The sequence below is a fragment of the Bidens hawaiensis genome, unplaced genomic scaffold (assembly GCF_021521415.1).
Source record: "Bidens hawaiensis isolate Kalapana, Puna unplaced genomic scaffold, B.hawaiensis_p1.1 tig00018162_1, whole genome shotgun sequence".
NCBI lineage: Eukaryota > Viridiplantae > Streptophyta > Magnoliopsida > Asterales > Asteraceae > Bidens > Bidens hawaiensis.
The window spans coordinates 392,147-416,086 of record NW_027492750.1 but is presented as its reverse complement, the minus strand read 5'-3'; the positions used below and the strand labels follow the sequence as shown (position 1 = coordinate 416,086).

Here is a 23,940-nt window from a genome sequence, read left to right as displayed (position 1 = left end):
TAATAATAATAATAATAATAATAATAAAGAAGAAGAAGAAGATATATTTATAATAAAAAAAAAAGAATAGAGAGATATTTTATAATCAAATAATGTTGAATTGATTTATCCCAAGCACATGATCCATCATTCAAATCTAACTTTAAAAAATAAATGCCATTGTCCCTCAAGGGCAGAAGTGCAACTTCACACCAAATAATAGTCAGCCTAATTGCCTATATAAACCCCATTGGATTCTAAATTTCTAATTCTATATGCACATCAGCAAACATAATCCTCAAAAGTAACAAATTTAAGGGTTTGACAAGATGGTTTCAAAGTTAGAGCATTCAAAGAAGACTCAACAACAAACAACTCAAAATCGTCACCACAACCACCACCACCGGAAGTCAATCATCCGGAAAGAGACGATAATTCAATATAACAAAGGCAACACCGCCAAGTTCAAGAGAAGCATCTCCTATCTTGAAGACGATGGTGTTTCTTCCGCCCTCCTCTTGCTAGCATACATCGCATGCGGTCCATGAGTATATGATCATGCTCATATATTTATTTACTTATATACTTATTTATTTATGTTGTAGAGGGTAAACAAGTCTTATGTCTAAATTTCAAGTCTTAACAGAAAATGTACCTAGCTACTTCCATCAATGGTAATTGATTTGGGAATTTGCATACTTAATACTTGCCAACAATTTTCATTTCTTACATTTGTGATTAACGCGTTGGTTAAAGCACAAGTGGATTTCAGTTAGCATTTGTAAATCAACTCTTAACTACTCTACCTTCTCTAATTTGGGAAGTTAAGTTAGAAAAAAGCTCACCTGTTAATACCCTATTAATAGAAAAACTGAGCGCGTCATGCTAACGAATCCCCAAACCCATTTAGTTGTTGTCAATCCCATTCAATGATATGTTGCTTTTGTTTTCTATGAAAGAATAATTAAGTTTTGTTTAGTAATTACCAAAAAACAAATAAGAAAAAAAACCAACTAGTTTGTATATGTTACAAAACATTGAAGATGGAATCCCTAAATTGAGAACTCAAAGATGAAATAGAAAGACATAATTACCTCATGATCCATACATAAAGTATGATAAGACTAAAAAGACATTTTATATCCATCCTTCAAAGCTTAACTATAAAAGATAAATGCCATTGTCCCCAAAAGGGCAAAAAGTCTATAAAATATAAATGCACAGATCTATTCAAATAAAAAGATATTTTATAATGCAATAATGGTTCAATATACATATTTTTTCTAGTTAACCATATACTTACATAGAAGAAAAAGATTTATTGTTAAATTTTTTCCATATGTTTGGTGACCAATATCTGAATCACTATTATACCTACAATATATCTTTCAATATTCGCTTCAACTACTCTATCTTAGGGGTGTTTACGGTTCGGTTCGAAACCGTGAAACCACCCAAACCGGTCATCGGTTCGGTTTCACGGTTGGTTTTTTTTTTCAAGTTTCGGCCAGTCGGTTTCAATAATTCCAAACTGTAGCGAACGGTTTGGTTTATGGTTTGTATAGAAAACCAACTGTATAAAACCGGACCGGACGTATAATTTAATTATATTAATTTTATATGTATCAATTTGTGTTAAATAAGATGGTAGTGTATTACATGTTAAATTATTAATATTGATAACTAATTAGCAACTGAAAAATGGTTTGAGCCCAAATCCCAAACACAGTAACTTATCGGACTTTAGATTTTTTCTATACATTTTCATTTCATAACTTTGGTTTATTTTTATATGGTAAAAATGATGACAGTTTGGAATTTGGATGACAAGTTTAGAGTTTGGATATTACACATCTTTTTGGACAGGAACCAATACCTTTATCTTAATGCATATGGGTATCTTTTTTATGAATTGGACAACTCGTCAGCTAACTATTTTTAAAACTAGTTATTTTGATGTATTTGGCTAGTTATCTTCATGTATTTTCATGTTTCCGGACGACTTGTGTTTAATCGTCACTATGGACAGAATTGTAAATTAAATAACTTAGACTTTTGCAAATTATTTAAAGCCCAACATGCCGAAATCGTGAAACCAAACCATAACTAACGGTTATCGTCACTATGGACAGAATTGTAATTAAATAACTTAGACTTTGCAAATTATTTAAAGCCCAACATGCCGAAACCGTGAAACCAAACCGTAACTAACAGTTTGGTTCGGTTCGGTTTAAAAGTTCAACGGTTTGGTTTTGGTTTACAAGAATAAAAAACCGTTACTAACAGTTCGGTTCGTGGTTTAACCCAAAAACCACGAAAACAAGACCGTGAACACCCTTACTCTATCTCTACAGTAATAAAACAATCACAAATTCCGTCAAACCAATTTTAGAACACCTTTCAAAACTTCAAGGACCACAAACAAAAACAATCAATTAACATATTGACCCTTCAACTTTATAACATGTTCATCCATTTCTATAAACTTTTAACAAATCTTCTTTCTATTCCATCTCCCTGTTGAATTTGCCAAAATCCAGCAGAAACAAACAGAGCGAAATTGATCCGATGACGATGACGAGTGCTGCATGTAAACTCATCTTCGTATTGCTTTCTCTACAATCAGTATTCGCAATTTCAGAGGTATTATTATTATTATTATTTCCCCAAATTGTCCGATCAGTTCAATTTCATCTAATTGTGTGATTTTTTTGAAGCTTTTAATCGTCAATTGATGTCAAGTACAGCTGATTGAGATTATTCGGAGTTTGAAATTGCTGTTATTGATTATTCTTTGATGTTTAATTTGATGGTATTATTAGGAGATCTTATGGTTGTTTGTTGTTAATATATATATATAAAATTTTATTAGGGTTTTGTATTTGGAACTCATTGTTGTTAAGAAGCAATAGCTTTTATTTGGAAAAATGTGCACTTTGTGGAGTTTAAAGCTTAAACTTCATGTTTGGTATTTGAGGCTAACTTGTTTATTATTTAAAAGGGTTATTGGATTTTGATAATCCCAATTTTGACCTGATTAATCCCAACCGAAGAAATACTTTTTGATAGTTGCAAATTACAACCTATTTTCCTCCGTCAATCTTATAAGTATTCTCCATGTCATCAAAAAGCTAACGGGGTTGCTTTTTCAGTTAGTATGGGATTGCTGGAGAAATATAGGTGTTAGAATGCATTTCTTCAGTTGGGATTAATCCTAGCTAATTGCTCAAAGTTGGGATTGGCAATATCCAATATCCCTATTTATAAAGACAGCATAAAGTATTGAATTTGATCAGATGTAAAGTTGTTGAAAATTAGGATATTGAGGAGCCTAAATGCCTTGGAGTGATTGCGTCTGTTTAAAACCAATATAACTATGTGAAGCATGTGACTTTGAGCATTTTCAGGATGAAAGTATTGAATTTTGATTATTTATCACTAGGGTAAAAACAAGAAAAAAAGTTGGTGAAGATCTTTTTGGTCCTTTTCTTGTATGCTTATATGTGGCATGTATCTCGGATAAGATAAGAGACTATTTTGTTATAAGTGGAATTTTTATTGGGTAGGATTGTTGTTGTATCTCGGATAAGATAAGAGAGTTGAGATCAAGATGGTTTAGGCATTTGAAGAGGAGACAAATTACGGCTTCAGTAAGAACCATGAAAACCCTCACAATAGACGGGAGGTGGAGCAGAGGCAGGCCCAAACTGACATGAGCGGATTAGATAGGATTTGCTAGACTTGCGTCTCTCTGAGAACATGATCGGGATAGGAGCTCTTGGACACGTCATATTAGGGTTATGGACTTTTTTGGGAGTGTATAGATCCGTCTTCGGGTCTTAGCTTTTCTTGTATTTTTATCATTTATCTTAGTTTAGTCTCGATGTATAAACCTTTTTAGGGGAGTGTATAAGGTACTTGCATAAGGGTTAGTGCTTATTTTTCCTATCTCTTTTCTTTGTTATCTGTAGCTTCTGTAGTTCGTTCATCACTGTATGTCAGTAGTAGTGCGCTTTTCCACTATCAGTTCTTTCGTATGGTTGTTTGCTTGGATTCTCTTAGGTTCATTTTCTGCTATCTGGATTACTAGACTCTATAACTTTCACGTAAGAAAGAAGGTTTGCCCATCACACCTGTCAATATCTCTGCTAAGAATATGATTTATATTGGGTACGTGTGTTGTTTTACTGTGTATAAGTGGAGCATGCATGTGTCATTGATTTCAAAACATCAATCACAACTTAAGCCATTCTGCTTATTAGTTTTAATATATCTCTTTTTGCCTCCAGAGTTCAGAAGAACATGCTGATGAAGTTCATTGTTCTAGAGAAAGAAGTAGAACTGCACACAAAATTATAGAGGAGGTATATAACTATTTACTATTTCACCGTCAATAATTACTTACATTCAGATGGCATCTGCTATTGATATTTGATATTGACCATGATCAATATTCACAAGTGAACTAAGGCATCTGTTTTGATCATTAAATATTAAACGAGTAAGCATATTCTTCTTACTTTATTTTATTTTGCAGTATTTGATTCCATTTGTTGAACAAGAAAATTACCAGATGTCACATAAGTGTAAGCTTCATCCCGATAATGACATATTTAGGGATCAAGAATAACACAAGATTCATGTGGATGTAAATGAATGGCGGTGTGGATATTGTAAGAAAAGCTTTCGTGCAGAGAAATTTCTTGATCAGCATTTTGACAACAGGCACAACAATCTTCTAAATGTTGTATGTGCAATCTGTCTTATCAGGACTATTATAAATTTTTGCTCGAAGTGTATTTATATGCATAAACCTATTTTTGTTCAAAAAGTTAGTTTGTAAAATGCAGTACTGTAAGTTTTGTAATCATATTTGAGAGTGCCTATGGATGTGCATGGGTCGGTTTTGGGCTCAAACGAAAGTTTTTTTTTTGAGTTTTTTAAAACCAGTTGGGCTTAAAATTTTTGGGATGAAAAAAATTGGTTCAAAATAAATGAATTTGGACATAACATTGTGTGCCTGAATCTTTTTATTAACTAATAGTTAATTAATTATTATACATTTGGGAATTCTTATAAATTAGTTAAAGTTCAAAATTAAAATGAAAATCCATAAATTCGGTTCGTTTGCTTTTTTCGGTTTTAATTACACGCAAGATCGAAACCGAACCGAAAGTTCGGTTTTTACGAAAACAAAAATCCAAATTGCTTGTTTTTGCTTGGGTTCGGTTTTTTCGCTTAGTTTCATGCACATCCCTATTTGAGACTCTCGACTACTTTAAAAAAAAATCTTGGCAACATTTGGTTTCGGTCAACACTGCCACATCAGCGTTGTAATTGTTTTTAATTCTTTCACTGAATATTCCTTCCATGGCAGTTATTTGAGTATCTGCGGGCTTGGTAAAACTTGTTTTTACTAAATTGTTGCATCTGAAATAAATATATATATTTTAAAAAATTACAGAGTCACAATAATTGCCTGGCGGATCTATGTGGCGCATTGCATTGTGATCATGCAGCAAATTCTGTTGTTCCCAAAGCAAAGTGCAACCCTGCAGCTGCAGCAAGAAACCGCCACTTATGTGAGGTTGTTAGTTGCTTAGTTTTATATAAATTTTATTACAAAAGCTTATAATTAACATTACTAGTTTTTTATTTTAATACAGAGTCTTGCAGACAGCTGTTTTCCTGTTCATCAGGGTCCATCAGCAAGTCGACTTCATGGTAACCATTTAATGTTTAGCTCTAATGGGCCAAACATGTCAAAGATTGCCAAATCATTTCACTCAAATTTAGATTTTACTGAAATGGTTAAACGAGCCAGGTCGCTTGTGAGCTACTCGAGATCGTCTCGCTAAAAGCTCAAATCGCGCTTAAATGCAGAGCATAAAAATAAAATTGTGTAGTAAACGAGACAAGCCTGAGCCTGGCTTCACTTATCGAGCTCGAGATGTCTCGTGAGCCTAAACGAGCTAATTACTTATATAATTTTTATTTGATATAATTATTATTATGCATAAAATTATGATAAAATAATAAATAATATATAGATGATGTTATATATAAAAATTGTTACTAAAATAAATATCAAAATTAAATATAAGTTTATGTAACTTAATAACTAAACCTAGCTGGAGCTTTAGAAATAGAGCTCAAAACGAGACACATCTGACTATACTAAAGCGTATTGGTTTGAACCAGTTTTGGCCCGTTACCCAACCGCCCCATTTTGAACCAGTTTTTGTTTTACCATGTTCATTAAATGAAACCTTATGATTTACTTGCAGAACTATTTTTGCGCCAATTTTGTGACGCGCGTACTTGTTCACGCAACGTCAAGCCTTTTGCTAGAGGTGGAAGGGTAAGAAACTAAGCATTCACTGCTATATTATTTAGGGTAAGTTACAGTTTTCGTTCTTTATGTATGGTGTAACATGCAGATCTAGTCCGTTAACTTCAATGCGTACAAAATACGTCTTAGAAGTTCATCTGTTGCCACACTTTTCGTCCTTTCCACTTAGCTTCTTTTTTTTTAAATGACTGTTTTGCCCTTACATTTAAAGGTCAAAATGCTTAATTTTCATATTTTGCTTTTCTTTCTTTTTATTCTTTTTTTTCTTTTTATTTATGTTTACAAAAGAAACACCACTATGAATTGTTTTGAACATTTTTTCCTATAGTTGTAAAGACAAAATGGTTAATTTAAAAAAAAAACTAACAGAAAAACTTAACAATAGTTGGTGGAAATTACGAAAAGTGTGATAATATATGAACTCCAGGGACATATTTGGTACTTATTGAAGTTAAAGGGCACGATCTGCAAGTTACCTTATACATAAAGGACGAAAACTGTAATTTTTCTTAATATTTAATATGTTTTGTTTAATGAACAAGGTCTACCAAATGTTAGACGTTAGAAGTATAAATAAATTATAGAATGGTCACAATGAGCATATGCTATATGCTTAAGGTGAAATTTTTGACCCGTGTAATGATGTATGGGTCTATTTGGGTTGCATTTATCTCAATTATCAAACGAGTCGAATAGAAAAAGAATGTATCTAAAAGGGTAACATGGCAAAGCAAAGTCATGCACACTTTTATAACTAATTATTTTGTATAACTGATTAATTATATTAATTTTTTGCAGAAACATACCAGCATTTTCTACTTGGCTATATCAATATTAATTCTGATGCTGCTCCCAATCTTTTATATCATGGTGTTTTTGTACCAAAGGTGTGGCTTACGATCTACATCTCTTTTAACTTTCTTTTAATTATAGGTTATAATACAACTAGTTATACTTGTGATGTTGCAGAGAAATGAGAAAGGGGACGCAAGTATTAAGGCGCGTCTCAAAACCGAGTCTAAAGAAAAAGCCGTCTTAGTTGGTAAGTTTTGAGCTAATAATTTCATAAAAATTAAAGTATCAGACCAAAAATGGGAAGAAATTTGTTAATTGAACATACTTTTTACCAAACTATGCGTTTACGAGTGGGGCCCAAAAAGATTTAAGTTTTTTATTATTCTGTTTTTTAATAGTAATTAAACACAATTTAACAGGAGAGCTAACCTTCGTCTACTTTAGGGACCAAAACTGGTACGTTTGTGCAAAATATTTGTCTAAAGCATTGGTAAGTCAAGCTTGTAAAATAAAAAGGTTAAGCTCCGTTCATTTTAGGGATCAAAACATACGTTTGTGCAAAAATATTGGTCCAAAGGTGTACTTTATCTCAAACTTAGTGACCGAAACCAAAGTCATTGTATATTACAGGGCCATCCGTGTAATGAGTTCCAAATCTTTGTTGATCAAGCTTGTAAAGAGAAAAGTTGACCTCCATTTTATTTTACGAACTAAAACTGTTACGTTTGTGCAAAATATTGTTCTAAAGGTGTAATTTTTAAAATTTACGGACCAAAATCAGTGCATTTACACAGAGACCATTCATGTAATTAATTCTCATGCAGGTCAGGCTCGTGTATTATATGATACAATTCAAGATTGGGAGCATTCTGATACATTCGTTCGAGTTACAAAATCCCCAAGTTTTGATGATTTGTAGCGGGCAGGCGATTAAAGATTTAATCGTGTGGGACCCACTTTCTTAAGGCATACCATTGATATCTTGTATGAGTACTAGCTACTAACTAGGGTGTGGAACATTGGTTTGGTCAATGCCAACATATTTGATCTCATTTATAGCATTGCTGCTTCCGGTATTATCTTGCCTTCTTCCTTGGTAGCAACATTAAGAGATTTTGGGTATTTTAAAGACCGTCTCTGCCGCTGGATCACCCATCCCAAGACTTATAATCATTAATTGACAACTTCAAATTAAATTTAAGATAACCTATACGATTAAAAACAGTTGTCCATGCCTTAATTTTTGCACGTTTAAAATGCCATTTCATCGAATCTTACCATTTTAACGGTTAACGTGGTTTTTTTCCTCCTAACTTTTTATGGTTAACGTGGTTTTATTACGGTAAAGCGATAGGTAATAAGTTTTTATATTATTTATATATATACACACACACTATAAACTCATTGTTGCTTACCAACTTCTTCCCACTAGTTAGAAGTTAGGATTACTTGATTTCAAAAAGAAGGTAAAGAAGAACAATAATTAATTTACACACATCCAAATCTAAAGAAATCAATTGAATTCATTATCAATCGTTATCAAAGTGTTTGATTAATAACTGTTGAGTTAGATTACCTACATCAATAATTTAACCTCAATGAACTAGCATACATCTTTCAAATTCACTTAGAAATCTCACCAAAATTTGTTCAAAAATGGCGCAAGAGATCAACCTGAGTCCTTTACTGTTACTGGTTTTCCTTGCTGCCATTTATCTCGGAGCTCACGAGCTAATTGATCGCCACTATCATTGGTTTTCATTTCCAAATCTTGTTCTGATATGTCTACTGTTTGTAGTTAGTTCCCCGGATTCATTCTTCTTCGTCGCTTACAATGGGTTATTGGTTTGCTGCGTAGTTTGTTTATATTTCTTTGTTATCAACGAGCTAGCATGATCATGCCATGTATGTAATCGAATTGTAAAGTAATAATCATGTATATCAGTTGTTCATCATCACGGCGTGAATTCTGGAAGGATAATTTAAGTTTCTCATGACAAAATAATATATGATAACCAATCGAAAGTATAGCCTTTGCATTAATAGTAATTCGATAATATCCTAGCATCGTTTCATGCGTATGTAAACAATGTAAATATGCCATTGGACTGATCCACAATAAAATATGATTGAATGCTCATTAAGCATAACGGATATGAACGACGTGTTTTAACCGTGCCATGGTTGTTGTGGTAACGACTAGTACATGTGATCATGACCAAGTAACATAAAATCAAATAGTGTAACAAGAAGCACAATTGAAAAGGACAAATTTCAATTATTTCAAAAGGTACTAAAGCCTAATTCAGTTTGATCAAGAAAGATGTTAGATTGACCAGTCAAAGACTTTTAAGGAAGTCAAAGGAAAAAGGTCCACAAGTTATGCTTTTGAAAGTAAATTATAACTTTTAGAACTCTTAATTCCACATATTTTAATTATTATTAAATTTTACCATTTGCCAATTATTAATACTTGCTTATCTATTAAAATTTGTTAACTCATGAAGTAGAATTCATTAATTGCTACAATGCTAAAATGCTAAAATGCTTTTAACGAAGTCTTTCGCTCGAATTTTTTTCCCCAATATACCATACGTTCAATGAGTTAGTGATGGACGTGAACCCCGAGTCAAATGTCGGGAATTGTGCTTTGGGTTTAGACACATAGCTGTAATCGGAGAAAACAAACTATAAGTCTTTTAGTTATGGGGTCGTAATGGCGGTGGTTTTTTGCTTGTATAAGGTTATGATGTTGATTAGGTTTTTGGTGTCCTTTTAACGAGACTTGTTCAAATAGATTGCATATGGGTAAAAAAAAAAAAGGTAACAAGAAATGTCACGATGATGGACCAGTCATGTGAAGGGCTCATCGAGTATCAACAAAGTGTTCCCGACTCCTTCGCATGATTACTTTGTAGGCCTAACACATCTTTGACTATGTGTTCGGGTTTTTTAATCATTACTTTGGAGAGTGACTTGTGACATCCCAAATCGGTTGGGGAGGAAAACTAAGACTTCTTTATAAGGAAGTGGATATCTTCCCCATCATAACGCGTTTTGGGCGCTTAATGGTAGTGGATGAGAGGAGAATTCCACAGTTAAGTGGCGTTTTGGGCGCTTAATGGTAGTGGATGAGAGGAGAATTCTACAGTTAAGTGTGTCCAGATGGGAGTAGTATGACGGTAGCTGAGCTGTTACATGACTATACAAACACATCGTCAAAGACGTATTAAACTTCCTAACATATTGTCAAAGATATGTTTAAAGGAAACAATTTTGTAATCCTAAAGTTTAAGAGATAAAACTAAAATCCCTTTCTAAAGTAAGTTGATTTTAAGAATTTTCAGGAAAAAAATAATAATTCGGCTTTTCCTAAAATGGATACAAAGTAATGATTAAAAAGCTATTATTCAAAGCATATATAATTTCCATTAAAATCACAAAATATTCAATAATCTCTCAAAAGATGGAACCCTAATTACGTACTTTGAGAAAAATACAATGCTATCTTTACGCATGCCGTAATAAAATAATTTTATCTTATAAAAAACATAAATATTGCCATTAAACGTCATATTTTAAGGGGGGGAAATGATAAAAAAGCGCTCGACAACTAAAAATATTAATAATAATTTAATTAACATGTCCCCGATAAAGCCTATAGCAAACAAGACCCCGTGAACCTCATCACAACCAGTTGCATGCGCATTACTCATAGTCACTAATACTCCATTTATATTAAATTCAAGATTTATATAAATTAATTATTGAAGTTACTGTATTTGAAAGGTAATTTTGTTTTATTAAACTCACAAGAATGCAATACTATGTTATAGTTCGGAAAATATTCCATTAGTGATAGAATGATGCGTAAGACGATATGATGGAGCAAAATTTCTAGACGAAAATGTGTAAATTTACGCTACGTATAAAAATTTCCGAACGGTTTATTGAAGGGAAAATTTTCAAATTGTCTTATTAATGGAGAGAGATTCCATTTTTATCCCCAAATATAAAAGTTTTCATAAACGTCTCTACAAGCACGTCTTTGACGACGTGTTAGGTCTCAACGCGTCTTTCACGACCTGTTTGGCCACCAAGTACGTCTTTAACGACATGCCAGCCTCCAACGCGTGTCTTTTACGACCTGTTAGCCTCTAACGCGTCTTTCATGACCAGTAAGCCTCTAACGCGTCTTTCACAACATGTTTGGCCTATTAATTGTTTTTTTTAATATTACATTATTATAATTAATTTTATCTGTATTTGGTTTTTTCTTTTATAACTTGTAATATATAAATTTATATATAACTCTGAATATGTCGCCGAGACATGCTTATTTTTTCTATATGTCATAAATTTTCCTCAAAACGTGTGTCAAACGAAAATCGAAATGTTCAATAAATGTTTAATAAAATTTGACCGGGCTCATTTTAAGTAAATTTATGCCAACGCATAGATACAAACAAGCACGTCTCAACAGTATATTTAGAACTCTATAAAACCTTATGTATTGCAACTTATTAAAAAAACCAAATATGGGTAAAATTAATTATAATAATGCAAAACAATTAACAAGGCAACCATGTCGTGAAAAATGCGTTATAGACTAACAAGTCGTGAAAGACGCCTTAGGAGCTAACAAATCAAAAAGACACTCATCGGAGACTAACATGTCGTGAAAGGGCCTAACACGTCGTCAAATACGTGTTTGTATTAGACTTTTCTAAAAACTTTTATTAATAGAGACAAAAATAGAATCTCTCAATTAAAACATTTCAAGAATTTTTCTATTATCGAATCATTGCCTATTCAGAAAATTTTCGAACGGTTTAGTGAATCACTTCCTATTAAAATGTGAAACTTATTATCACTATTCTATTCAGTAGCCCACGTTTCCAAAAATGTGATATTACTTTTCCAAAGAATTAGCTGCATATTAACGGTCTATTGAATCACTGCCTATTCTGAAAATGTAACAGTCTCAACTCTCAAATAGAACCACATGTTTTTTATTTATTTATTTTATTTATTTATTTATTTATTTATTTTCAAAGGCAATTTTTTTAAACGACTAATTTGGATTACTCACGGACCACTGGAATATCATCATGCCACCAGTGATGCCACGCGATTATATCCACTAAAAAACCACCGATTTAGGAGGAAACTCAATATTTTTAAAGTCAATTAGAACCACATGTTCATGGCTACAGTTTGTACATGCAAAAACTAAACTGAAAGCAGTTTATTGCCATTTATAAACGGGTGCAATTATAGCCATTTATACATGTAGAATTAAAATTTAGAACTCTTAGCACAGTAGCATTAAAATGCTTGAAGTTTATGATCATCTACACTTCCATACCATAGTAGCATTGAAACTCACATTTAGAACCACAACTGAGAGTAATTGATCCAAACCACATTAGCTTTAAAACTAAACGTAACAAATATTCATTACAAGTAGCCTTAAACTTAGACCAAGTGTTCTGAAGAGCATTCACTAAGACTAGTCGTCATGCTATTGCCATATAGGCACGAGAGCATTCACTAAGAGCATCCACAATGCCAAAGTGTCAAACTCATAACCGTCACATTAGTACTACATCAGATTTCAAAATTTACTTAAAAACACAATTTAACACATATATATATGTCACACCCCAAATCTGGGCCTAGGAGTGTGACCAATAGTTGGTACCTGTTTTGTAAATATATCAGAGTTGCGGGTTATTAGCGGAAGTCTTTGATTAAAATAAAATAATAATTTAATTTGAAAATCTCCTGGATAATAAGTATCCAAGTATTTAGTTTACAAACCTTGTTTATTCTTGTTTAATTATTTAAAGCTGAGCCATCTTCATCTGTGAGTATCTAATTCCATAAATGACTCTTATGCGTTGCTATGTGCACTATGGTTGTTTTCCTGTAATGTGGGGAAAATACGTCAGCGATATGCTGGTGAATCGTTGACTCTAAAAGCATTTTAAATAATAATTATAAAACAAATATAGATTTCTCAACATATCTCAGCAGATATATTGCTATACCCGGTATTTGTAACACTGCCCTACACACATACAAGTCTCCGAGCCACGTAGCCTATTCCGGAGGACAAGATATGACCGTTAGCCCGCGGCCACGTAGCCTTTGATTGTTTAGGCTGAACAGTTATGTTTGGATCCAGACACATGCGTATTCGGTATGAGTTGTTTTGTTCTCTAATTTGTATTATAACGTTTTAGAGATAACGTAATCTCATGTAAACGTTTGACTGACTTTTTAAAACAAACAACCTGCTCATCTTATAGAGTATAAATATGTTTTGACTGATTGTAAAGGTTTAACGTATTCACGTTATAAAAAGGTTGAACGTATTCACCTGTGATTGTGATTGCCTGTTTGAATGATGTGGTGATCTCGTTTGAAAACCTTTATGAATGAATGATGATTGACCTATTATAAAATAGGTTTATATAAATACCTGGACCGTCTCTTGATCCAGCTACAGACCTTTAGTCTGCTATTGATAGCTTTAAACCTTGACCGATCATTTGTTTAAATAAAATATTTAGACCCGTAGTCTTTTCATTTGGTTACAAATCATGTGTTGAGTTTCTTCTTCATGAAGAAACATCTATTGATAGGTTTCTTCTTCAAGAAGAAACATTAAATAGCTATAACCCTGATATGTAAAATCTTAAGTTTCTTAATCACGAAGAAACATAAATTTTAACTATATCTTTTGCATATAATGTTTCTTAATTGTGAAGAAACTATTTCTGACTTATATCTTCTTGTATGTAAAAGCTTATGTTTCTTAATCATGAAGAAACATTATCTTAACTATAACCTGTGAATGTTATATTTCTTAATCATAAAGATTATTATTATTATTATTATTATTATTATTATTATTATTATTATTATTATTATTATTATTATTATTATTTTACTATATCCTTTGTATGTGAATGCTTACGTTTCTTAAGCATGAAGAAACATTAATTTGATCATAACTTTCTATTTATGAAAAGTTATATTATTGCTTAAATATGATCAAGGTTTGGCTATAGCCCCGACTATGGTCTAAGCCATATAATATAATAATAAAATAATATTTAGGCAGAACCCCTACCTTACGCGGGTATTCGGAGTTTATATGCCTAAGCTTGTACGGGCAGTACTTCTACTATCTATTGCGTGTCGAGGCCAAATCGTCATAACTTCGGGGCTTGGAACACACTACGAGGTCGGCACGCTTCTCGAGGCTAAGTGTGTGATTGAGGCGTGAGTTGTGAATGCCATGACCCCTTCCTTTTATAGCCGAAATTGGGTACCATGGCGTAGTGCGATGGCCCCTTAGCTTAGGGCATCGCGTAGCGCGATGTCAGAGTTTGACGCGTGGCATGCTGACTCAGCCCTAGCGTCTGCCACGTGTCCCCCATTGCGACACGTGTCTGATGACTCATACAACCCCATCGCGTAGCGCGATGGTTTTGTTCCTGGGCTCATCGCGTAGCGCGATGGGTCCTGAAATCAGATTTTTAATTTTTGGTCCCTTGTTTTTGATAACTTGTCACTTCTTGGTCATACTTCCATTTATCCACAAATACTAAAGCGGCCCTTATGCGGCTCGCGGCGATGCCAGCGTGCGAAGTGCAAAGTGCGCCATCAAAACGCCCATCGCCCGAGTCCGAGTCCGAGTCCGTGCGCGTCGGGTGCTTCGCACCCTCCACTAGGACTATGGAGAGTGGTTAGTCATATTAAAACATTTCTATGGAAACTTGCTTCCTTTTAAAGAGCTTCCGTTTCTTTGCTTGTTTCTATATGGGATGAAAATTTCATTTCTTATTTATACACATGTAGAATGCTTCTATTTTCTTCCATCTTCCCATATGAGATGGAATTTCCTACTTCCTTAACATAAGATGCTTTGTTTTTCTTATCTCTTTTCTTTCTTTTACTTGTTATAAGAATATTTTTAATCCTTCATCTTTCAAAGTTGACATTTTTAATCCAAAATAATTATAGGATTTTCTAGAATGTTACAATATACATACTAGTTGTTATCCTCCGTATTACGGGGGTTATTTTTCGTTTCTAATATTGTGAATGTATTTTTTTGGATTTTAGTTTATTTATTGTAAGAAGTTTATAATATACTTGAACCTATTTTAATTAATTTATGTTGGGTTGTGTTCATTTTTTTAATGAGACATTGTATGAATTATCTACTTAATTTTTATATTTATTCATTTATGTTAATTTGTTCTAATTTGGATCTTATTTTGTGAAACTTTCCATTTAAGTTAAACTTAAAAGAAAAAAGAATCGCTAATTTAACTAAATCCATATTGAGAAATTAAATTAGGGTTTGATTACCGGGTTTGTTTTACATTTTACGTTTCTAATATTATATATTTTTTGTATTTTAATTTTATTTATTGTGAGGAAATTAATAATATACTTAAGGTTTGATGATGAAAGAGTTGCACAAATAAATAAGATGTTATAACCTGTTTAAAAGATATCTGGGTTTGATGAGACCCATGACCCGCTTATTTTTTTACTATAAAATTGTTTCATAATTATAAATAATATCTTTTTATAAAAAAATTGGATATTAATTTTTAGTATATCCTTATTTTTATAGGATTTTCATATCAAATATTTAGTGAAATTAATTTTTTAATATAATGAGATGTTATAACCTGTTTAATGACTATCTGGGTTTGGTGAGACCCATACACGTGAATTTGGGTCAAATGCATGAAAAACCACCATTTACAAATAAAGCAATCTGCTGGCTTGAGAGAAAATAGGGATGTTTCGTTTATATATATACTAGGTTTTATCCCCCGTAGTACGGGGGTTGTTTTCATTTATTAATATTTATTTTTTGGATTTAAATTTTCTTTGTTGCAAGTAAGTTAATAATATACTTAGGGTTTGATGATGAAAGAGTTTTATAAATAAATGATATGTTATAACCCGTTTAAAAGCTATCTGGATTTGGTGACCCATGACCTGTTTATTTTTTTTACTAAAAAAGTTTCTCAATTATAAATAATGTCTTTTAAAAAAAATCATATATTAATTTTTAGTATATCCATATTTTATAGGATTTTCATATCAAATATTTGGTAAGCTTAATTTTTAATTTAATGAGATGTTATAACCCATTTAAGAGCTATCTAGGTTTAGTGAGACCCATACCCGTGAATTCGGGTCAAATGTATGAGAAACCTCTATTTACAAATAAAGCAATCTGATGGCTTGAGAGAATTTATGAAGCAACCAGAGAACTTTTAAATGTTTCGTTTATATATATCATAGATAGATATATTTAAGATTATATATATGCATACGCCTGTGAGTGTATGGCCCAGCATAGAAGTTTGCAAGAAGGTTTGTTGCTGCAAACTTCAATCCAAACTTGCTTTGACAAACTTTCCCCACATCATTGCGGGTTTGCCCTCTCACGTCCGCCCTTTTCCACCTAGATCTGGACCTCAGTATCTGTAGCATGTTGTTAATGCTCTAACCAGCGCATAATGATTTAACTGAAAATATAGTTACTATTTAAACTTGTTTTATATATTAAAATGAGAGTTGGGTATTGTGATTTGCTGGATTTGTAACTGGCCCCACCACTTAGATCCCCTTACTCGCTAAGCAATTAATGCGAAAAAATATCGGATATTGGCCAACGAGCGATATCTGAGATATCGATTATCGCAATGAGATATCGGTAGGATATCGATAATTTTAATATCATGTAAAATTGATATATATAACATTTTAACACTTATGATTCAGTATAGTCTGCTACCATTAATAAATTAACCTTTTGCAAATTACAAAACACTAACAATCGTGGCAAGTAAAAATTGATTAAGACTTAAAACACTAACATTAAACATTAAAAGTTAATAATTAAAACTTAAAACACTGATATCGAGAATATCAGTGATATATGAGTCAAATATCAGTCCAATATCGGTCAAATAACGGTCAATATCGCTGATATTATCGGTACCGATATTTTAACCGAAATTTTGACTGATATTTCGCCAATGGATCGATAACCGATATATCACTGATATATCGACGATATTGACTGCATAGCTTACTCGTTAATGCACTAGCGCTCAATACCCCCATTTCCTTGTATGTTGCCCTTTGTTTGAAGTGGTGTAATGTTTTAATCACCAATTAGGTGGTGATGTCGCAGGGACTGACATTACATCACAATCCATAAAGTCTTAGAACAATTTAAGAGTAACATAAGTAACAAAAAAAATATATCAAATATCTTCTAAATAATAGTTCTAATCCTCATTTATCTTGGTTATCTTTCAATTTAGCTTCACTTTTATTCTTTGAGGCTTCAATTTCATATATGAATGAATAGAAATTAGACGAGATGAATTGACGATAGAGGTAATGAGATCCGTAGCAAAATTTAGATGAAAGCTCGAGTGAAGGGGTTTCAAAATTTTTGGTTACACTCCTAGGCAGAAATACGGAGGGTGAGGAGTCTCTATATAAGCTTCGCTCATGGATGAGATAGATTCTTGTAATCAATGGGTGAAGGGTGAAGGATAAGAGTAGGGATGCAGATGATCGCGCATTTTGTAACATCCCGTCTTTCACACCACCAATATTGTTCGTTTTATCTTTGATGGATGGCGGCCTATCCAGAGACTTATAGATTTGTGTTTTGTTGTCCCGTTAGAGACTTCTCAAGAAGTCACTCATCAATCATCATAATATTACTTTCATCTAAGCACGCTTAACCGTGGAAATAATCAGGAGATTAAAAAATGGTGGAGAATAAACTCACATTCCCATAAATCAATACACTGCTTGTAATAATAATATCGATATAATAATCAAACAACACACAAATACCCTGGATTAGTTTATACGACCATGTTACAGTCCCCTTTCTTAAATCCATCACATATCACATGTTTGGCACATATAACCTTAAAAAGCAAATACTGTTTTGTCAACAAGTCACATGACTACACATTTATATGTCCTACTAAAAAGTTGAAAACCAATCATTTCACAAACTAAAAAACATAAACTTTCACAAACTCAAGAACCACCTCAACCTCAAAAGTTACAAAAGCAATGCACAAGTCATATTGCATAATTTACAACTCAATTTAGCATCAATAAAAAGAGAGACCCATGATATAACACAAGTGAACACATATAGTCATATAGATATACATAGAAAGAGAGTTTAAAATGGGAGAAGGTAAGTTTTGTTCAAGATTAATATTTGGAACTAGTGTTTGTGCAAACATGAAAACAAACTTGAATGATTCAATTTCAAACAGCAAGATTGGCAAGTACTTCAAACTACAAGCTAGAAAGACATGTTTCACCACGGAGCTCCGGGCCGCCACCGCAACATTCCTCACCATGGTCTACATCATCACTGTCAACGCCACCATTCTATCGGATTCCGGTGGCACGTGCACTATCTCCGACTGCACACCACCACATGACTCCAACTGCAAGTTCAAACCCAACATAGGTTATGACCAATGTGTTTCCAATATTAAAAATGACCTCATAGTTGCCACCGCCTTGTCATCAATGATCGGGTCGTTAGCCATGGGCATTTTCGCCAATTTGCCCTTGGCGTTGGCTCCGGGTATGGGGCCAAATGCTTACTTGGCTTACAACTTGGTGGGCTTTCATGGGTCGGGCTCCATTTCTTATGAAACCGCCATGGCCATTGTGTTGGTTGAGGCTTGTGTTTTTCTTGTCGTCGCCGCCTTCGGGCTGCGTGCCAAGATAGCGCAGCTTATGCCACGCTCTGTGCGTTTAGCCAGCGCGGCGGGGATTGGGCTTTTTATTGCGTTTGTGGGTTTGCAGGGTAACCAAGGTGTTGGTTTGGTAGGGCCGAATCCTGACACCTTGGTTACTCTAGCTGCATGCACACGCAAAGATAGTATAACGGGTGCATGCACGCATGGGATCATGCAAAGCCCAACCTTCTGGTTGGGCTTTGTTGGGTTCTTGATCACATGTTATGGGCTAATAAAAGATGTGAAAGGAAGCATGGTATTGGGTATTTCGTTCGTAACCCTGATATCGTGGGTCCGACACACATCGGTGACTGTTTTCCCTGACACGCCAGTAGGCAATACGAAGTACCAATACTTCAAAAAAGTGGTAGATTTTCATAAAATGGGGCCCACTTTGGGTGCAATAAGCTTCGCTAACTTTAACCGAAGTGAAGTATGGGTAGCCCTATTTACATTACTATATGTAGACATACTTGCCACGACTGGCACGCTATACACGATGGCAGAACTAGTTGGTATTATTGACGAAAAAGGCGGGTTCCAAGGGGAGTATGTAGCATACATGGTTGATGCATCATCCTCGATTGTGGGGTCCACAATCGGGGTGTCTCCAATCGCCACCTTCGTAGAATCCTCAGCTGGGATTCGAGAAGGTGGACGGACAGGATTAACTGCAATCTTTGTTGGATTCTATTTTCTTTTGTCTATATTTTTCATACCAATATTTAGTAGTGTGCCACCATGGGCCATTGGCCCATCTTTAGTGATTGTTGGGGCTTTGATGATGAAGGTGATTAAGGATATAGATTGGAACAACATCAAGGATGGTGTGCCTGCATTTGTAACCATTTTGCTCATGCCTTTAACGTATTCGATTTCAAACGGGATTATAGGAGGGATCGGGGTGTACATTGCTCTTAATATGTATGATTATGGAGTCAGTTTGTTCAAATGGTTGATCAAGATGAAGAAGATGGTTTCAAAAGAACAAAATCAAGTGTCGGCAACAGTTGCAGCGGATCGAATTGTCGAGGTGTTGTAGATATAATTAGTGGATGAGCTTGAAAGATGCACGAGCTACCATGAGAATGGTTTTCTATGGCCGTTCGTGCATCTTTTGATGTTGGAACTTAAGAAGGGGGGGGGGGGGGTGGGGGGGTTTGCTATGTTATGTTATCAGTTTCGAATCGAATATCATGTTACTTTTGAGTCAAATCACTATTTTCTATCAATGTTTCAAAACGTGCATGCAGTTGATACAAACAAAAATCAATATATTTGTGTGTTAATGTCCATGCTAAAGAAAGTTAAGTGTTCATTTATGTTAATTCTTAATCATATCTATTAAAGAGAATTTATTATCGATATAAGCACACGAAGAACACTCAAAACCGTGGGTGTAAATCTTATTGAAGCATTCACTAAACATGAAATTGATTTGGGGCTTACAATTGCAATACACGAATTAAACGCAACGAAATTGAAATTACAGAAAATGAAAACGAATTGTGAATGATCAAACGTAGCCATTGTGATGAGCGCGAGAGCTTTATAACCACCATCTGAACCAGCAAACCAACAAGTTTTGTAATTGTAACCAACACTTAAATGATCTTTCAGGTTATTACCAAATTACCTCTGAACTTTATAACTCATCATTTAACGGTCTTTAACGAACTTAACGGCACTTTTGAGTATTGTTGACTAATTATTATTAGATCATTGCTCAACCATTGACTTGTGTTGACCATGATCACATCTAACAATCTCCACCTTGATCATGATTAACCAATATTGAGCAATTCTAAACATAATCAACTTTGGCCATGAAACTAATTTGGTCAGCATGTCAGATGCATTGCATTCAATCTCCACACATTAAACATTTACTTGCTTTGTATTAGAATAAACTTATATTGCATATATTATGTAAATTATATTTGATCTCATTGCCATACTTAAGTCCCTAGAATTATGGCATTTGTATTTTATATATGTTAATTGATTGAATGAGATCGAGAGACGGAAAGTTTGTTATTCTTTCATGGTATCATCCAGACGATTCTCATCTCCTCCTAAACCCTAAATCAGCCGTCAATTTTTTTTTTCTTTCCTTTCTTCTTCATCAATACTCTTTCATGGCAGCCCCACACCCCGCCTTAACAGTTAGCAATATCAAAAACTTTATCCCTATTACTCTAGAACTCGAAAACGGCCAATACAACTCATGGGTCGAATTATTTACCATTCACTGTACCGTGTTCCAAGTCTTAGATCACATCATCCCACCTACTACCCAACCATCTAAACCTGCTACCGAAGCCGACAAAGGAAAAGCACCAGAATCTCTTGTCTCATGGGAGCGTTTAGATGCCATAGTTAAACAGTGGTTATATAGCACTATTTCCAACGACCTACTTTTGACGGTCATCAAACGAAACGCCACGGCTATGGAAACTTGGGAATCAATCGCCCAATTGTTTCAAGACAATCAAGCACAACGTGCTCTTATCTTGAAGAACCGGTTTCTAAGCAACAAAGTTGAATCCTTCCCGAACGTCTCGGCTTATTGTTAAGAACTCAAGGTCTTATCCGATCAACTTGCAAACCTGAACGCACCTGTGTCTGATCCGGACTTGGTATTGCAGCTTATTAATGGGTTAGCACATAGCCCATACGATTCGATCGGAATGATTATTAGTCAAACAAAACCGCTACCCAATTTCTTTGAAGCAAGATCTAGACTGACCATGGAATAAGGTCGAAGAGCAGGTTCGTCATCCACCGCCGCCACCGTTTTTTACACAACCGTACAACAGCCCAACTCACAAACCGGTCGTTTCTCTAGTGACTCTTCTTACGGTACACGTGGGCACTCAGACTCGAATCAACGCGGAAGAGGTCGCGGCGGCTATCGCGGTAGAGGTAGAGGACGCTCTCGAGGTCGGGGCTACAATAATCAAAACCAAAATCAACACACCTACTTTTCTCCAACAAACCAAAACTACAATCCAGGAAACCATAATACATCATCTCCTGCATAGGATACTAAATCATGGGGTAATCAATCAGGGGGGCCCACAACTACACAAGGTCAACACCCACAATGGCAAACAACTCCCTGGTAGATCCCACCCGGCCCCCATCCCACAGTACCTTTTAGCCGGCCCAACCCATCTCCAGGAATTCTTGGCCCAAACCCACAAGCCCACTACACTCAATACAATAATCAAAACCCGTACTCATATCCATCTTCTCAATACCCGAACCAAACTTCCAACCAGTATGTCCCGACCAACCTTGAGCAAGCATTACACACCATGACCTTAAATCATGATCTTCAATGGAATCTTGACACCGGGGCTACCAATCACATGACCAACACGACAGGTAATCTCTCTTCTTATTTCAATAATCGCATTTCGAACAATATCATTGTTGGCAACGGGTTTCAAATTCCAATTCTCGGTACCGGGTACACCAAACTAAACACAAACCATAAACCCTTACACATCAACAATGTCCTTTATGCACCACAATTAATTACAAACCTTTTATCTGTCTGATATGTTGTAAAACACTCGTATTTTCCGCACGTTTTATCTACGTATTATATTATATTTTATATGTTTTAACTCGTTTTAGATAGGTTTTACATACATTTATTAATCTTGTAGGTTTTGGGTAAAAGAAAGGAAGAAACCGGGACTTTTCGAGCATTTTACGAGCATTTTACGCATACGTTTTCAAGTAAACAACTCAAGGCCCGACCCGTATGCATCATGGAGGCCCAAGACCATATTATATTATATTATATAAAAAAAATAAAAACCCTAGGGCTGTGAACAGGTTCCGATCGGTAGAAGTAGGAAAGGAAGAAAAAGAGAAAAAGTTTTTTGGAGCTAGGGTTTGATCGTGTAGCGGCTAGGGAAGGAAGAAGACACAAGAACCAAGCCTCGGGAAGGTTTTTCACCAGTTGTAGCAGCCAAGAACAGCCCGGAATTCATTCATATCCTTACATCTTTTTCATTGTTCATATACTTTGATTTACTTGTTCAATTGATTAGTAGTTTTGCAATTACTTGGGATATTGACTTGTTATTGATTAGTATTGGTTATTGAATGTTTGAATTGATGTTTAAGATGAGTTTAAGGATGCTTTTATTTAATGTTCATGGCTGTCCAAAGATGATTATTGGCTAAACTTGTTAGTTCTACCTAGGAATGATGATTCTTGTTAGTGTTTGATGAGCTTTTTGGATTGTTTGATTGATAGACTTGAATTGCTATTGTAAAGTTTGATTTAGACATGAAATAGGTTGTGTTTAAGGGCTGGAAATTTTGGTGATTCATTGCATAAACCTCGTGTGTTGATTGATTAGTTTTGTATTGATTGATCAGTGCATTGTTTGATTCTAGACTTTGTGTTTAGGGTTTGTTTGCGGTAGGAACAACCGTAGGGTTTTGTTGCGTGATTATTTGGATTAAGTACAGCGGTTAAACACCTTCCTTGAGACCGAGAGGTGATAGGAAGTTAGGGTTGTCTCATTGCCTTTGCATGCTAGAATAAGGATTGAGCGAGAGCGAGTTCGTTTCTTGTCAGATGTAGGAATTTTGAGCGACTAGTTGATCTATTTTGGTTTAAGTTGAATTGTTCCTCTATCCTTGGTTGTGTAGTATTCATTACCATTTGGGTCGAGTGTTGGTGAGACCGAGAGGTGATCCTTCATTAGAACACGTTAGCAATTATTTCCCGGTTTGGTCGTTTTAGGCGATTTTGAGTAGTTTAGGCTTGTTGAGTGAGACCGAGAGATAATCCAGTGAGCCCGGGCGATCCTTAGTCGTGTCATCTTTAGGGACCGGTGTCTTGAAGTCATCCAATCCATTAGATTGTTAGGCCTACAATTTGATTCAGACCTAGGTAGACGTTTTTCTCCATCCTAAGTTAACACAGTTAGTTTTCCGTTAAGTTTTCTA

General features: G+C 34.6%; 1 protein-coding gene and 1 pseudogene across 2 annotated transcripts; both read left to right on the top strand.

Annotated features, from left to right (window-relative positions):
• The first annotated feature begins 2,489 nt into the window (after positions 1 to 2,489).
• Positions 2,490 to 8,185, top strand: LOC143555590 (uncharacterized). 2 transcript variants are annotated; one of them, XM_077045113.1, is made up of 9 exons: positions 2,490 to 2,622; positions 4,269 to 4,343; positions 4,517 to 4,726; positions 5,444 to 5,566; positions 5,646 to 5,703; positions 6,267 to 6,340; positions 7,130 to 7,218; positions 7,301 to 7,373; positions 7,951 to 8,185. In XM_077045113.1, the coding sequence occupies exons 3-7, from the start codon at positions 4,722 to 4,724 to the stop codon at positions 7,167 to 7,169; spliced, it is 300 nt and encodes a 99-aa protein (XP_076901228.1). In that variant the 5' UTR covers positions 2,490 to 2,622; positions 4,269 to 4,343; positions 4,517 to 4,721; the 3' UTR covers positions 7,170 to 7,218; positions 7,301 to 7,373; positions 7,951 to 8,185. The 2 variants fall into 2 exon arrangements, with proteins under 2 accessions (XP_076901228.1, XP_076901229.1); XM_077045114.1 differs by having other exon boundaries at positions 2,496 to 2,622.
• A 10,203-nt stretch (positions 8,186 to 18,388) lies between these two features.
• Positions 18,389 to 20,054, top strand: LOC143555588 (adenine/guanine permease AZG2 pseudogene; annotated as a pseudogene).
• Positions 20,055 to 23,940: the final 3,886 nt, after the last annotated feature.

Bases quoted from the DNA above. Each gene is read 5' to 3' on its own strand.
- LOC143555590 (XM_077045113.1), top strand. The intron at 5,567-5,645 runs GTTGTTAGTTGC...ATTTTAATACAG, and splicing joins GAAACCGCCACTTATGTGAG to AGTCTTGCAGACAGCTGTTT. The intron at 5,704-6,266 runs GTAACCATTTAA...ATTTACTTGCAG, and splicing joins ATCAGCAAGTCGACTTCATG to AACTATTTTTGCGCCAATTT.